Below are 15,744 nucleotides of genomic sequence, written 5' to 3' on the forward strand. Positions count from 1 at the left end.
GTGCCTAGTTAGTTTGCGTTTGAATTCAATTTTATTTCGACAGTCCCTGATGCTAGCAGGTAGCGAATTCCAGAGTCTTGGCAGGGCTAATGTGAAAGAAGATGAGTATGAGGGGGTGCGATGGGATAGTATTGTTAGTATTGTTTCATGACGAGAGCGTGTGTTCAGATTATGGTGGGAAGAAAGGTAAGTGAAGCGAGGCGACAGGTACGAAGGAATAGAAGAGTTCAAGATTTCGAAGAGAAGGCGAAGTGAATGTAAATTTCTTTTCTTATCTAGTTTAAGCCAACCTATTGCTTCCAGGGATGGGGTAATATGATCATATTTACGAACATTGCTTACAAAACGTACACACAAATTATGAGCACGTTGAAGTTTCGTTTTGTTGTCGCTGGAGAGGTCAGTCAGTAAAATGTCCGCATAGTCGAAATAGGGAAATACAAGTGCCTGCACAAGGGACTTTTTAGGTACCGGCACACTAAACTACGCTAGTCATGGGAGTTCCCCAAAAGTTATTGACATCTTTCAAGTGGTTATCAGTAATCGCATAGTGCGTGTACCCCACCCCTTCTGGCAAAGTCAGATGTTAAGCATAATTATTACATATTTTAATTACAAGTTACCTGTCACTTCTTCTACGAGAAAAAAAATGCTTTGTAACATTTTTTGCATATAGCAGTTGCTATTCTGCAAATTTCTTCTTGAAGCATACTTACTTCTTATGATTTTTTACTTAGTTATTTAACGACGCTGTACCAACTACTGGGTTATTTAGCGTCGATAAAATTGGTGATAGCGAGATGGTATTTGGCAAGACGACGCAGAGGATTCGCCATAGATTACCTGACATTCGCCTTGTGATTGGGGAAAGCGTCGGAAAAAACCTAACCAGGTAATCAGTCCAAGCGGGAATCGAACCCACGCTCGAGCGCAACTCCGGATCAGCAGACAAACACGCTACCGCTTGAGCAATGCCGGCAGCTTTTAATTTGGGCTTTAAAATAATCACTTATTGTAACTGCAGTAGTCTTCAGAACTTAAGATGACGATTTGCTAGCTAAATAATTATATTGTGGAAGTATTGGAACTGCTCTGCGAAGCATGGGACTCGAACACTTTCACTTGCCAGGCGGTCTGCAGCCTTATAAGGCAATGCAGCGCTTGCCCACTGACCCCTGTAACACCGACTACCACGACCTCGTTCAGATTTCGGCTCCTTCCACGAAGCCATGTCAACGCCTCCATTTATGTTAACATACGCATATATTTTACCTTTCATAACTGCATATCAATTTTTAAACTCTTATAGCGTGTCCACATCGAAGTTAATAAACTTGTTTCATTAACAATTTTTAAAGTTAACAATTGTTAGTCCACACCTGTGGAGTAACGTTCACCGCGTCTGGCCGCGAAAGCAGGTGGCCCGGGTTCGAATCCCGGTTGGGGCAAGTTACCTGTGAGGTTTCTTCCTGGGTTTTCCCTCAACCCAACATGAACAAATGCTGGGTAACTTTCGGTGCTGGACCCAGGACTCATTTCACCGGCATTATCACCTCCACTTCATTCAGACGCTAAATAACCTGAGATGTTGATACAACGTCGTAAAATAACCCAATAATAGTACATTATGCAACGAGTCTATAATGGTAGTAATTAAGACGCGAGTACGTTTATGAAACGAGCGCAAGCGAGTTTCATAATTTTCATACGAGAGTCTTAATTACCATTATAGGCAAGTTTCATTCGACTTTTTATGCTCGAAATTATTCATAAGTATTCATGTTATTTTTATCTGACTGAGGAGCGGAACTGACCTTGTGCAATACCTCGTAAATTGTGAGATGTGCGCAGACTCGAAAGTATTGATTTTTTTCCGAGAAACAAATGTCGACATTGACTTTGATATAATCTAGAGAGTAAAATAAACATTAATCTTGATATAACCTTGAAATTGAATTCGACATTGAAAAACGAGATGACAAATTGAATTTATTTGAATATTATTTACAATTGACGCTAATTATTATAGTAACAGACCTGACTTTATTTCAAATATAGGTGATTTATTGATTTATTGTTGTCTTTCAATTGTATATCCGAGAATAATCGATACTTGCGCTTTCATATTGCTACAATGGTATTTTCTGATTGGTGGAACACCTGAACTTTAATGAATGGGCGTACTTTAATGAGGTCCATTAAAGGGCTGCTACCAGGTGTATGATTACTATATTTCGGCATGGTCGAGCATAAAATAAATAAAACAATTGTTAACAATTTTAACATTACTTACTCTCTTTAACTTACTGTCCATGCAAAAAAATCACGAGTTACAGAAGTTAATAACAAGGATTTCAGGAATAAGAGAATCATATCAAGCACGCTGCAGCAAATAAGAATCCACTAAGACAGAATTAAGTTTAGAACAGTCTATAAGTTAGTGATTCACTAGGCCTCCGTATTTTTTTTATGCTCGACCATGCCGAAATGTAGTAATTATACACCTGGTAGCAGACCTTTAATGCATGTCATTAAAGTACACCTACTCATTAAAGGTCAGGTCTTTCAGCCAATGACGACTCAGGTTACAACTGTTCAGCCAATGACAGGTCAGATTTCTACCGTTATAAAACCGCAAGTATCGATTATTCTCGGATATGCAATCGAAAGAGAATTAGCGAAAAGTCACGGAGGCTGGAAATCCAATACTGTCGCAGAAGGTTATGTTCTTTTACTATAATAATTAGCGTTAATTGTAAATAATATTCAAATAAATTCAATTTGTCATTTCGTTTTTCAATGTCTAATTGAATTTCAATGTTATCTCTGTAGGTTCTTATGGCCTAGCAAGGTCAATGTGAACATCTGTTCCTCGGAAAAAATCAATACTTTCGCGTCTGCGTACATCTCACAACATACGGGACATTGGGCAAGGTCAGATACGAAGAAAATTAATAATATCAAGTTAGAAATATGGTCGAGCATAAAAAGTCGTATGAAACTCGCCTATAATGGTAATTAAGAAGCTCGTATGAAAATTATGAAACTCGCTTGCGCTCGTTTCATAAATATCCATACTCGCTTCTTAATTACCTTCATTATAGGCTCGTTGCATAATGTACTATTAATTTATCGTGTCGATTTTTAATTTTAACAGACAAATATATTTGGTCCTTGAATAGAAAAAAGAAAAATAAACTATCGAAAATCTATTTAGTTAGTAACTATGTGGCAATTATTAATAACAGATCATTACTGATATAAACGAGATCACATTTTTCACCACACATGCGCAGTTGGAAAAGTTAATGAACGTCTCGAAATAGAACGTGAATGAAAACTCATTCATGAACAAAGCACAAAGATAATAAACATGGGACTTTCTAAAAATATAATACTTATGTACTGGAAGGCCTACATCACAAATTGCAGGAACATGACTTTTTAACCTTCGGCCTGGACGCAGTCTAGCGCTGTAGTGTCGGTATCAGTTACAATTCTAAAGGCAGCGTACAACACAATACAACGGATGCAGGAAGAGCATTAAAACTAATTTCTACAACAGACTTGTTATATACGATAACCACAAAGTCTAGAGCCAAAGACAGGATACGACCACAGATTATTCAGTATAAAATCGAAAGGTTAGTTCGTTTCCACTTTCTTCGAAATTAGCATGTCAAACTTAGAATAATAAATCATTATAATTGTAAATATCAAGTGACACATCGCTATAACGCTAACGTAGTAATTGTCCTCACTTCTCACAAACAGCTGATTCAAAGCAATTCTCAATGAAAATTCCAGGTGACTAATTTTATTCAAAACGATTGTCAATAAAACATTCAACATATCAGGGGGCTAAAGCGATTATCATTCAAAATAATAGGGAACTAATTCAAAACGATTGACAATCAAAATATTCAGTGATAATTCAAAGTGAATGTCATTAAATAATTCAAAATATCAGGGAACTAATTCAAAACGATTGAGGGACTAATTCAAAGTGATTGTCATTAAATAATTCAAAATATCAGGGAACTAATTCAAAACGATTGTCATTAAATATATACACATACATACATACATACATACATACATACATACATACATACATACATACATACATACATACATACATACATGTTCTGTCCATGGGAAGATCTTTCACTGCAGCATTCTCCAATCTTTCCTATTTTCGAAATGTACTTGGGTGGGGGGAACTCGAAAATGGTATAAGAGCTCAAAATAAGTTAACTCAAGAAATTTCTCTCCTCCCCATTACCAGAATTTAATTTTAATATTATCACCACTACTGGTTTCGTCGAATAGGAAATCGTGCTAAAAGAACAAGCAAACGACAAGTAGATCTACGCCATTCCAGTTACGTCTAATTTAAATAAATATGTAAATAAATGAATAAATATATATATAAGTAAATAAATATATAAAAACAAATAAATAAATACATAAATAAGTGAATAAAAATAAATAAATACATAAATGCGTTAATAAATAAATAAGTTAAATACGTGAATAAATAAATAACTAAATAATAAATAAACAAGTAATAAATACGTAAATATATAAATGAATAAACGCGTGAATAAATCAACAAAAAATACGAAGTATCTATGTAACAGTATATGCACTCAAATACATGACCTCGGTACAAGGATGATAAGAAAAAGCCCCACTAGTCCATGCTGTGAAAACGAAGGTTCATAGTTCATACAGGTGACGTCTGAAAGTGAAGCTCCTTGGAAACGCTGCACAATCTTCGCACTCCTAGCGATTGCCACTCTTATCGCGTGACCCACTTGCATTGTTTAGAGCGCAGTAAACCTGTGCAATTCCATCGCAACAGGGTGCGAAGGAAACGGAACTCTGCTTCGGGGTTGAGGCAGCAGGAGAATCCGTTGCTATGCACATCTTCCCTAGTAACGAACTGTGTGCATCACATTAATTAATACTAAACAGTTGAATCGTTGTTACAACGACAGCAACTTGTTCCGCATTGTTAGATGGACTTGCATAAGAATCCGTTGCTATGCACATCTTCCCTAGTAACGAACTGTGTGCATCACATTAATTAATACTAAACAGTTGAATCGCTGTTATAACGACAGCAACTTGTTTCGCATTGTTAGATGGACTTGCATAAGAATCTGTAGCTATGCACATCTTCCCTAGTAACGAACTGTGTGCATCACATTAATTAATACTAAACAGTTGAATCGCTGTTATAACGACAGCAACTTGTTCCGCATTGTTAGATGGACTTGCATAAGAATCCGTTGCTATGCACATCTTCCCTAGTAACGAACTGTGTGCATCACATTAATTAATACTAAACAGTTGAATCGTTGTTACAACGACAGCAACTTGTTCCGCATTGTTAGATGGACTTGCATAAGAATCCGTTGCTATGCACATCTTCCCTAGTAACGAACTGTGTGCATCACATTAATTAATACTAAACAGTTGAATCGCTGTTACAACGACAGCAACTTGTTCGGCATTGTTAGATGTACTTGCATAAGAATCCGTTGCTATGCACATCTTCCCTAGTAACGAACTGTGTGCGTCGCATTAATTAATACTAAACAGTTGAATCACTGTTATAACGACAGCAACTTGTTCCGCATTGTTAGATGGACTTGCATAAGAATCCGTTGCTATGCACAGCTTCCCTAGTAACGAACTGTGTGCATCACATTAATTAATACTAAACAGTTGAGTCGTTATAACGACAGCAACTTGTTCCGCATTGTTAGATGGACTTGCATAAGAATCCGTTGCTATGCACATCTGCCCTAGTAACGAACTGTGTGCATCACATTAATTAATACTAAACAGTTGAATCGCTGTTATAACGACAGCAACTTGTTCCGCACTCTCTGATAAACTTGCACAATAATTCTTTGTCTCGAACGTCAACACTCACCTGGCAGGCACACCCCGCAGTCGTCGCCCTTGGATCCGCGTTGTCCCTTTCCTCCAGGTAGCCCCGGCAGACCAGGTACCCCAGGAGCTCCAGGAGGCCCCGGAAGTCCAGCCTCTCCTTGCGGGCCTGGAATCGGGACACCGATTCCCACCATCCCCTTGGGACCTGCAACGAGGAGCGGTTGGTGAGATGTGTCCGGACTCGTGTGGGTGTAATGGTTATCGTGTACTTGGAGTGCACGCACCTTGCAAGCCGTTTTCTCCACGATCGCCGGTCGGGCCGTTGAAGCCATCTCTTCCTGGCACGCCGTCCTCTCCGGCGGGCCCTATCATTGTCAGCCCTGGGTATCCCTTTTCCCCAAACGGTCCTGATGGACCAGGCGGACCCGGCGGTCCCTGAGGACCTCTGGCGCCCGGCAGACCTGTGGTAAGAGTACAAGTTAGTGACTATTAGAGTGTTATAATCGGTAAAATGTAACGTGATATGCTAAGTTCCAACTTCAACATTTCGATCCCCCCATTACTTAATCATCTGCTTAAATTTAGTGATTTGCTAGCTGTTAGGTTCACTTCACTACTCCCACACACACGTTACAGACATCACGATAGTTGGTCACTTTGTAGCTGTTTCCGGCACAATTTGAGATACTTATCAGGCGGGGCAAGCTACTCTCGATAAATAATTTCTCCAATTTTATTCAGATGCCGTATTGTGTGTACATTATTTTTATATCCCGATTATAGGGTCTGTTGTTTATTCAAGTGTCCTAAGACAGGTTTGAACCTCATAAGCAGGCTTCGAGACTTCGGACCCAACAGAGCAGTTCAGTGGGAAATCCGCATAACGGCGTACTGAGTATAGTGGTAAAGCGTACAGTGGGTGGGGGTACTGTAGAATGAATGCCAACAAATACGCAAAGAAAAACGCTCTGAAGGTTCTGACTAATAATTTGGTTTTCATACAAACCCATTTTCAAACTGTGTCTGAAACTATTACACGGTTAGAAAAGTCAGAGCCAGAGATGCCGGAAGCCCTCAAATTAATTTAGAAAATGACGCAGAGAATTAATAAGACACCAAGTACACCGGTTACTGAACGTGTAAAACAGAAGTGGAAATCAATTTTATGTAAAAATAACGGATATGGAACATTGTGTAACAAAAAGTAAATTAGTGGACATAGAGTCACCCGAGAATAAAGGACAGTCTCTTAGAGACTGCAATGATGTTAGGTTTTTTCGTTTTGCTCCTATCACGTCATGCGACGTAAAGCGCAGCTTTCCACAGTACAAACTGTGTTTGGCAGATAACCGAAAAAGATTTACGTTTGAGACACTGAGAATGTATCTTGTAGTAGGTACATTGCAATTCGGTACTGTAACTGCACTTCCTAAAGACGACCAATAGGATAAATGAAAAAATTAAAATTGCTATATGCTTATTTCAACAATTAACACTGTGTATAATTAAACAAATGCTTATAAAAGACAGGAGAATAAATGCTTTTCACATTCTTTTGAAATTGTCATTGTGTAATGTACATTTACTTTCGAAATGTACATATGTGTGTTTCCCCATACTACCGTACTCTACTCTAAATAGCAACGTTGTTACCTCAACACATCTCTACCTACCTGCAGCGAGTCAACAACCTATAAACTTATTGTATCGGGTCCAAAGTCTCGAAGCCTGCTCATAAGTGACACCGATAAGGCATCACTCATGAAGCACCTAAGCCAGGAGATAATGGAGTAAGGTGGCCAGTTCCTAACATAACATAATATATCGCGGAAATATTATTATTATTATTATTATTATTATTATTATTATTATTATTCCTTTACATTGCGAATTGTTTGTGAAGTTAATTTTCATCGCATCACATAAAACATCTTTTTGGTAAGATTAGTGCTTTCGGTTCAAGGTTGGTAGCACTGAAGTGCTAGCCATCTTTGATACCTCACCATAATACTGTTTTGTGTCTTTTGTCTCTCCAGTACCACCAGGTTGTCATATGACATTTCTGGTCTCTCCTGGCTTATTTGTAACCAACTTCTGAAGTTGCGGCGCCTGGAAGGCGGAGTTACGCTGCCCCGACGATATTATGATAGGACGATTATGAAGTGCCAGGAGAAGTCTTAAACCTAAACCCAGCCTAATTTCCTGACCATGGACGAACACAGGAACATACCCCTTTAAGGAAAAATTAGTGTTTTCTAATAGAGAATCGAACCCGGAACCTCATGAACTGAAGTCAGAAGGTGTGACCACTAGCCCATAAGCCTGGTCTTGTTTTCAGTACACGTGATGTATGGTTCCCGCAACTCTTATTGAGCGGTGAAAAGTGTTAGTGCAAATTTAGAAACAAGTCACTTACTAGAACAGGGGAGCCAAATGTAAGATTAACACTGCTTACAACTAAACGATCCGCACAACACAACAAACGTTCCATTTGGCATTTTGTGTGAATTTTCAGGATTTCCGAATGTTTTTCTTTAATGATTTTGTGAAAGAATCTGTCAGTCACTCTTATTATTTCGACTACTCTATTCTACATTTGCTGAATTTAAATAAATAAATAAATAAATAAATAAATAAATAAATAAATACATAAATAAATACATAACTATATAAATAAATACATAAATATATAAATAAATACATAAATACATAAATAAACAAAATGAATACATAAATAAATACAAAAATTAATAAATAAATAAATACATAAATAAATAATTGAATACATAAATAAATGCATAAATAAATACATAAATAAATAAATACCTAAATAAATAAATAAATAAATAAATAAATACATACATAAATAAATAAATACCTAAATAAATAAATACATAAATAAATAAATGAATACATAAATAAATATATAAATAAATAAATACATAAATAAATACATAAATAAATAAATACATAAATAAATATAAATAAATACATAAATAAGTAAATAAATACATAAATAAATACATAAATAAATACATAAATAAATAAGTAACTAAGTAAGTAAATAAGTAAATAAATAAACAAATAAATAAATACATAAATAAATAAATATATATATATAAACTTTTTTTCTATGCAATCATATTTGTTAACATAAATTTCTTAGCTCTGTGTAAAGTTCTGAAATACAACTCCTTGCCGTCTATGTCGCTGTCATACGTCAACTGTGCTGCAGAGGGAATTTCCTCCAAATTTAGCGCTTCTTTTTCATGTAATGAATAACGTATGGCTTGTCTTTTTACACAAAGTTCTCTGCTTTGAATGCGCATACTGATCCGGACTCAATAAATATAACTTTTTATAAACACTTGGTGCAGTGAACGCTACTGCTGTTTAGTCTGCCCCACTTAATGAACTCAGGGCTTCATTCATGAAAGACAAAACTATCAGATGAATGGATGCATTCAGACTGGGGAAGTAAGGCCACGTCATAGATTTGTTGCATTTTTAAGGCGTGGCACTTGAGATTTTAGATTGCACATGGAGCCCGACAGTGAGTTAGTAACAAGAAGCCTATAGAAACCGATAAATGTTGAAGGAATTGGTGCTATTTCAGTGACAGTTCAGGCGATTCAAACGACGAAAAGATTCCGCCTTTCTGCGAAACTAGTGACTGATGCTGGGTCGAACACTGTTTCGATAATGTACATAGGCCAAATACAAATGATCGGACGAAATTCAAATATAAACTGCTGAGCCATTTATATCCGAACCCACATTTTCTGAAGTCGAAATTGCAATACAAGAGCTTAAAATTACAAGTCTCCAGGTATCGATCACATTGCAGCAGAATTAATACAAGAAGCGCATTATCTAGCGAAATTTATAAATTTGTACTTGCTATTTGGGAAAAGGAAGTTGTACCAGAACAATGGAAGGAGTCCATAATCGTATCTATCTTTAAAAAGGGGGACAAGACTAACTGTAGTAACTTTCGAGGAATATCACTTTTGTAGACGTCGTATAAAACTTTCTCCAATATTCTTTTGCGAAGATTAACTCCATATGTAGATTAAATTACTGGGGATCATCAATGCGGTTTTAGGCGCAATAGATCGACTACTGATCAGATATTTTGTATTCGACAGATAATTGAGAAAAAAGGAAGTATAAGGGTACAGTATATCAGATATTCATATATTTCAAAAAGACATATGACTCGGTTAAGAGAGAGGTTTTATATGATATCCTTTGAATTTGGTATTCCCAAGAAGCTAGTGCGATTAATTAAAATGTGTCTCATTGTCAGTGAAACGTACAGCAGAGTCCGTATAGGTCAGTTTCTGTCAAATGCTTTTCCAATTCACTGCAGAATAAAAGCAAGGAGATGCACTATCACTTTTACTTTTTAACTTTGATCTAGAATATGCCATTAGGAAAGTTCAGGATAACGGAGAGGGTTTGGAATTGAACAGGTTACATCAGCTCCTTGTTTATGCGGATGACGTGAATATGTTAGGAGAAAATCCTCAAACTATTAGGGAAAACACGGAAATTTTACTTGAAGCAAGTAAAGAGATACGTTTGGAAGTAAATCCCGAAAAGGCAAAGTATATGATTATGTCTTGTGATCAGAATATTGTACGAAATGAAAATATAAAAATTTGAAATTTATCCTTTGAAGAGGTAGAGAAATTAAAATATCTTGGGGCAACAGTAACAAATATAAATTATACTCGGGAGGAAATTAAACACAGAATAAATATGGGAAATGCCTGCTATTATTCACCTTTTTATCATCCAGTCTGCTGTCAAAAAATCTGAAAGTTAGAATTTATAAACAGTTATATTACCGGTTGTTCTGTATGGTTGAGAAACTTGGACTCTCACTTTGAGATAGGAACAGAGGTTAAGGGTGTTGAAATAAGGTGCTTAGGAAAATATTTGGGGCTAAGAGGAATGAAGTTACAGAAGAATGGAGAAAGTTACACAACGCAGAACTGCACGCATTCTATTCTCCACCTGACATAATTAGGAACATTAAATCCAGACGTTTGAGATGGGCAGGGCATGTAGTACGTATGGGAGAATCCAGAAATTCATATAGAGTGTTAATTGGGAGGCTGGAGAGAATAAGATCTTTGGGGAGGCCGAGATGGGAGGATAATATTAAAATGGATTTGAGGGAGGTGGGATATGATGGTAGAGACTGGATTAATCTTGCTCAGGATAGAGACCGATGGTGGGTTTATGTGAGGGCGGCAATAAATCTCCGGGTTCCTTAAAAGCAGTAAGTAAGTAAGTATTGGGTTATTTATGCAAGGTGAGGCAAAAGTCTCCACACAAACGATGATACAATGGTGGGTGTTTTCTGTCTGAATTTCAAGTAGCTAAGCCAGACTAGAGAAATGGCCCCAAGACAGAACGAGCGGATTGACATCATCCTTCTGGCAGAGAGTGGTACCACCCGCCATGAAGCGCAGACTTTTAATGAGACGCAAATTATCCACGACACCATGGCCAAAGTGATCCAGAAATTCAAGAGAACAGGTTCCGTCAACCTCACCCTATAGATTTTTATCTCAGGGGGCACTCGAAAGCTCTTGTGTATCAGAATAATTAAGAACTGAGGCATATAGTACAGTATAGCGTGGCGTTATGAAATGAAGGTGCTACTAGTCCATCTAAAATAATTCTTGTAAGAAAGTAGGGCTGTGTACACACAGCTTAGCGAGGTCAGAGGCAGATAAAGCCACTCTCACATTCAGTGCCATATTCCGCGGAAGATTTTCAGCCGTCACTCTTATCTAATATTCTTAATTTGAACACACTAGACGGGGGTGTGTCATCACCCACCAATGACGATCCTAGAATCCAACTACTGGTGAAATCTACTCCCCCACATCCCACTAAGGCCAATGACCTCCACAATCTCACAGACTTCTTGGAAAGAAATGTTAGCAAAAGACTTTCGCCGGTTTCACCAACATTTTTCGGATGTTGCTCGACTAAGGTCAACTTCACAGCTGTCAATTTTCGAAGATTCGCTAAAAGAAATCTACTTTATCACTTATCAACAAAACTTAGCTACCCGTCAGTTTTACGATCATTTACTTTCTTTGCACAGTATTTAAGAATTTTTGTAAGAAGAATGATTATGACAGAAGTGTCTTGATTGGTTGCTCATACTGAATATTTTTTGTGTATCAACATAATTTTTATAAATGAGTGTTTGGTAGAAAAATGACCATAAAAGGAACATGAAATGTCACATCGAAAAAAGTAGACATTATTGACGAGGAGTTACCGCGGAACTTATTTCCGAAGACATTTTGAGCTAAAAATGTCATATAAACATGGCTTCTATTCTCAATATTTTCAGAGTTACACTAATTTGAAGTTGTTTGTAAAATACCTTTTTCTTTAGTTTTAAGGGTAAAAGAATATTACACATACAGAATGAACTGTTCAGAAGTATCGTTCTTTATTTGGCTAGTATTCTGAAGCTAACATTGTGCTGTGAATTCCTTAATTGCTTCGTACGGATTTTTCTTTCAATTTTTCAACTATAAAATTAACATCATTCTTATGCACTTATCACAACAATAAGTCGTTATAAATCACACCATTTCTTGCGACTTGACTCTCTACGGTTCAATTTTTCATTATAATATATAGTTATATAATATAGTGTTAAAGAGTTTACAAGAGTGGCGTGATTTGTAACAATTGTTGTGACTCTTCAACTTATAGGATGAATTTTCAATATTGACCAATAAGGTTTCAAAACCGCCTTAAAATCAACCAATCACAGTTGTGTTTCTTGATACTGATAAGACGCCTCATACAATATTTCAGTGTCAATCACAGAAAATCAAGAAATGCCAACAAAATTTAACTTTGAAAATTGCGTTTTCAGTAACTGTAACTTCAAGCAATAAATAAATGTCTGTAAAACCTTTCGTGTTTTTATTCTGTTAATGTAACATTTCAGCTTATCTTACTTTTGAGGTTAAGTATTGTTGTTTATATTTCCGCTCTGAGTAGCTGGCAATAGTATTTAGTATGCCGTGATAGATGGCAGTTTGTTTTTAACCTCTTCCCTTACTATATAGTTTACCAGTTTTGTGAAAAAAAGTGTCATATTTTTTTATTTTCGTATAGAGGTCATTTAATATTGCAGAATCACTGTACATCACTAATTTTCTTACATACCTAAAAAATCACTATGAAATAGACATACATTCATACCTGAATTATTATCCCGAGTTATCTCGTACACCTCGATTCCAGCTCTGGTAGTTGTCCCACTTTGATTTTCTCCTGAACTAATTACCAACTTACGTTTTTTTGTGGATTAATTTATGAGTTACAATGCCAGTGCTGTTATCAAGGCGTTAAATGTTGCTTGTCGTGCGATAGACTCGAAAGCAGGGTATTACGCACAGTGGCACATTGCATTCCGGACAGTAGTATCTGCTCTCCTATATGAGAGCGTTTTGGGAAGAATGGTGTAGCAGTCATTGAATATTTGTACCAGTACATCTGTTCTTCAGGTTTGTGAATAATGTTCTGCAGTATCACTATGCCCAAAAGTACACGTATTTCAGAGTCTGTAGTAGGCCGCCACGAATTATTTTCAGCATTCTGTGAACACTTATTAGCATGCCGAATCGTCTCCTCGAATATAATGTTGATGAGGTCATTATTAAATAATAATTAAAAAAATTGAGAATTATCGTAATCAGAAACAATGTTAAAATTACAGGGAATGGGGACCTCGGAGGTTCAGAAGAAATGGTGCCAGATGTCTTCTATTCAAACCACTGTCGAAAAGACGCGACATCAACTGATCTGAATTTGTTTGTTGGTCTATAACTTCGTCTTCTGATACCGATGTTTCATTTCCTAATCTTCTACAGGAATATATTCCTGATCAAAAGTTTCGGAATCACTAACTTGATCCATCTTTACGCAAAACAGCACAAAAAACACTAAACACAAATAGAAACCTCCAAAACTAACTAGCATCTACTCACTACTGTGTGTGAATGCTATATGAGCATAGAATTCCACTCGCAAGGAAGAAGTACAAAAAACACCACCAGATAGCCTATAGCAATATCACTAACTTCTGTAGCCATGTAGTGAGGAAAAGGTTAATGAAAGAATGGAAACGTATAAATTCGGGATATAATCCTTAGCAGCGAAAATGGGACTCAAACGAGTTAACTCGGGTTAATAAATTTTGACACAAGTTAGCAACCCGAGTTAACTCGGGTTAATCAGGGAAGTGGTTAAACTTCATTACAAGGAAACATAACAGTGTCTTATTGCTGTATTTTATAATAATCATCATTTACGTAAATCATTCGGTCTTGCAAGTTATTTAATTTCATTCGTTAAATAATCGTATTAAATTTTATTACTGCAGATAAGTGCGTAAGGAAAATGTAATTTTGTGGTTAAAAGTTAAAACAAAAACTGTACGAAGCAACTAAAAAAATAACACATTTTTAGCTTCAGAACACTAGCCAATTAAATCAATGTTACTTCTGAATAGTTAATTCTGTATTTGTCACATTTTATATCCTTAAAACTAAGGCCATCAGATCAGTTGTAGAGACTGGATTAATCTTGCTCAGGATAGGGACCGATGGCGGGTTATGTGAGAGCAGCAATGAACCTGCGGGTTCCTTAAAAGTCGTAAGTAAGTGAATTTAATGTTGATGATTCGTGAAGATAATTAATCAGAAATTAATTACAGCTAATGAAAAAATACATGCAAATGCATGAACTTCCTGGCTCTAATCTTTCCGATTGTGGTTGGCCAAACCGGCTGCATGACTCAACAAACATTGGAAGAGCATGGGCTATTCCATATGAAATCGATCAGTAAAAAACCTCGCATTTTTTTTATACTCTAATTTTTTCCCTATTTATACAAGGTGCTGAGGAGAGTGCATTTTCAGAAATATACTATCGAAAATCAAATGGTTTTCGTATTGTTGCGCAACAAATTTAGTGTATTTTATAAAAACAAGCCTCTTTCAGCGCTCAGAACTCTGGAACCATTTACTGCAGAACATTGAACGAGAGCTTATTTTGAAACTGACATTTGGTAGATTATGTTAAGAAGTAATCCTTATTTTTATTGTACACAGAGAGACAGACAATCTGATTTTACTTACTTTTAGGCTTTTTGCCCATTTGTAAAAATGTAAAAAAATATTGAGGAAAAACCTTGCATTATTAAGAGGGATTCGGCATTGTTTGCTTAGTGGCTTGGCAATAAGTTTCGAGGGTATTAAATATATTATTTTCACACGCCTGGACTTGAACGGCGCAGTACCGCACGCACTGGCCGAGAGCTGAAGATAAGCGAGCGTTGGGCGTCATTTTACTCCTGCGTTTATGAAAACTTGTGATAAAGCTAGTCCAGCTATGCGCTACTAGACGAAACATCACGTGTTTGTCTCCTGGCCTTGCTTGTCTCGGCTAGCTCCCGTCTCACAGTCAGCTGGTTAGTTCACGCGCGTGCTACTTATTTTCTTTATTTGATATTTTCAATACTTTCTTATCAACATACCATCAGTAAAAAATATGTGTTTATTTGTACTTTCAAAACGGAATGTAACTATATATTTTTAAAATATTTTTGTGCGAGATCGTGCGTATTTGCTTGGTTTCCACACAAAACCAATCCGCGGAAAGTATAAAATTCCGTATTCAGTATTCCCAACCTAACACACATAACAATTTCCCTCTTCTTACCGCTTAAGTGACATATTGATTTTACTGCTTTAGGCTTTTAACGTATTATTTTTAGTGACGTTC

At 36.5% G+C, this 15,744-nt stretch overlaps 1 protein-coding gene across 2 annotated transcripts in view; it reads right to left on the reverse strand.

Moving 5' to 3' along the window:
• Positions 1–15,744, reverse strand: part of LOC138714606 (collagen alpha-5(IV) chain-like) — a 291,605-nt gene that overhangs the window by 64,937 nt on the left and 210,924 nt on the right. For both annotated transcript variants that reach the window (XM_069846628.1, XM_069846627.1), the window contains exons 8-9: positions 6,192–6,368; positions 5,948–6,112 (exon numbers count right to left, since the gene is read on the reverse strand). In XM_069846628.1, the coding sequence (XP_069702729.1) occupies positions 5,948–6,112; positions 6,192–6,368 (342 nt within the window). The remainder of the gene's footprint in view (positions 1–5,947; positions 6,113–6,191; positions 6,369–15,744) is intronic.

The sequence above is a fragment of the Periplaneta americana genome, chromosome 15 (genome assembly GCF_040183065.1).
Source record: "Periplaneta americana isolate PAMFEO1 chromosome 15, P.americana_PAMFEO1_priV1, whole genome shotgun sequence".
NCBI classification, from domain to species: Eukaryota; Metazoa; Arthropoda; class Insecta; order Blattodea; family Blattidae; genus Periplaneta; species Periplaneta americana.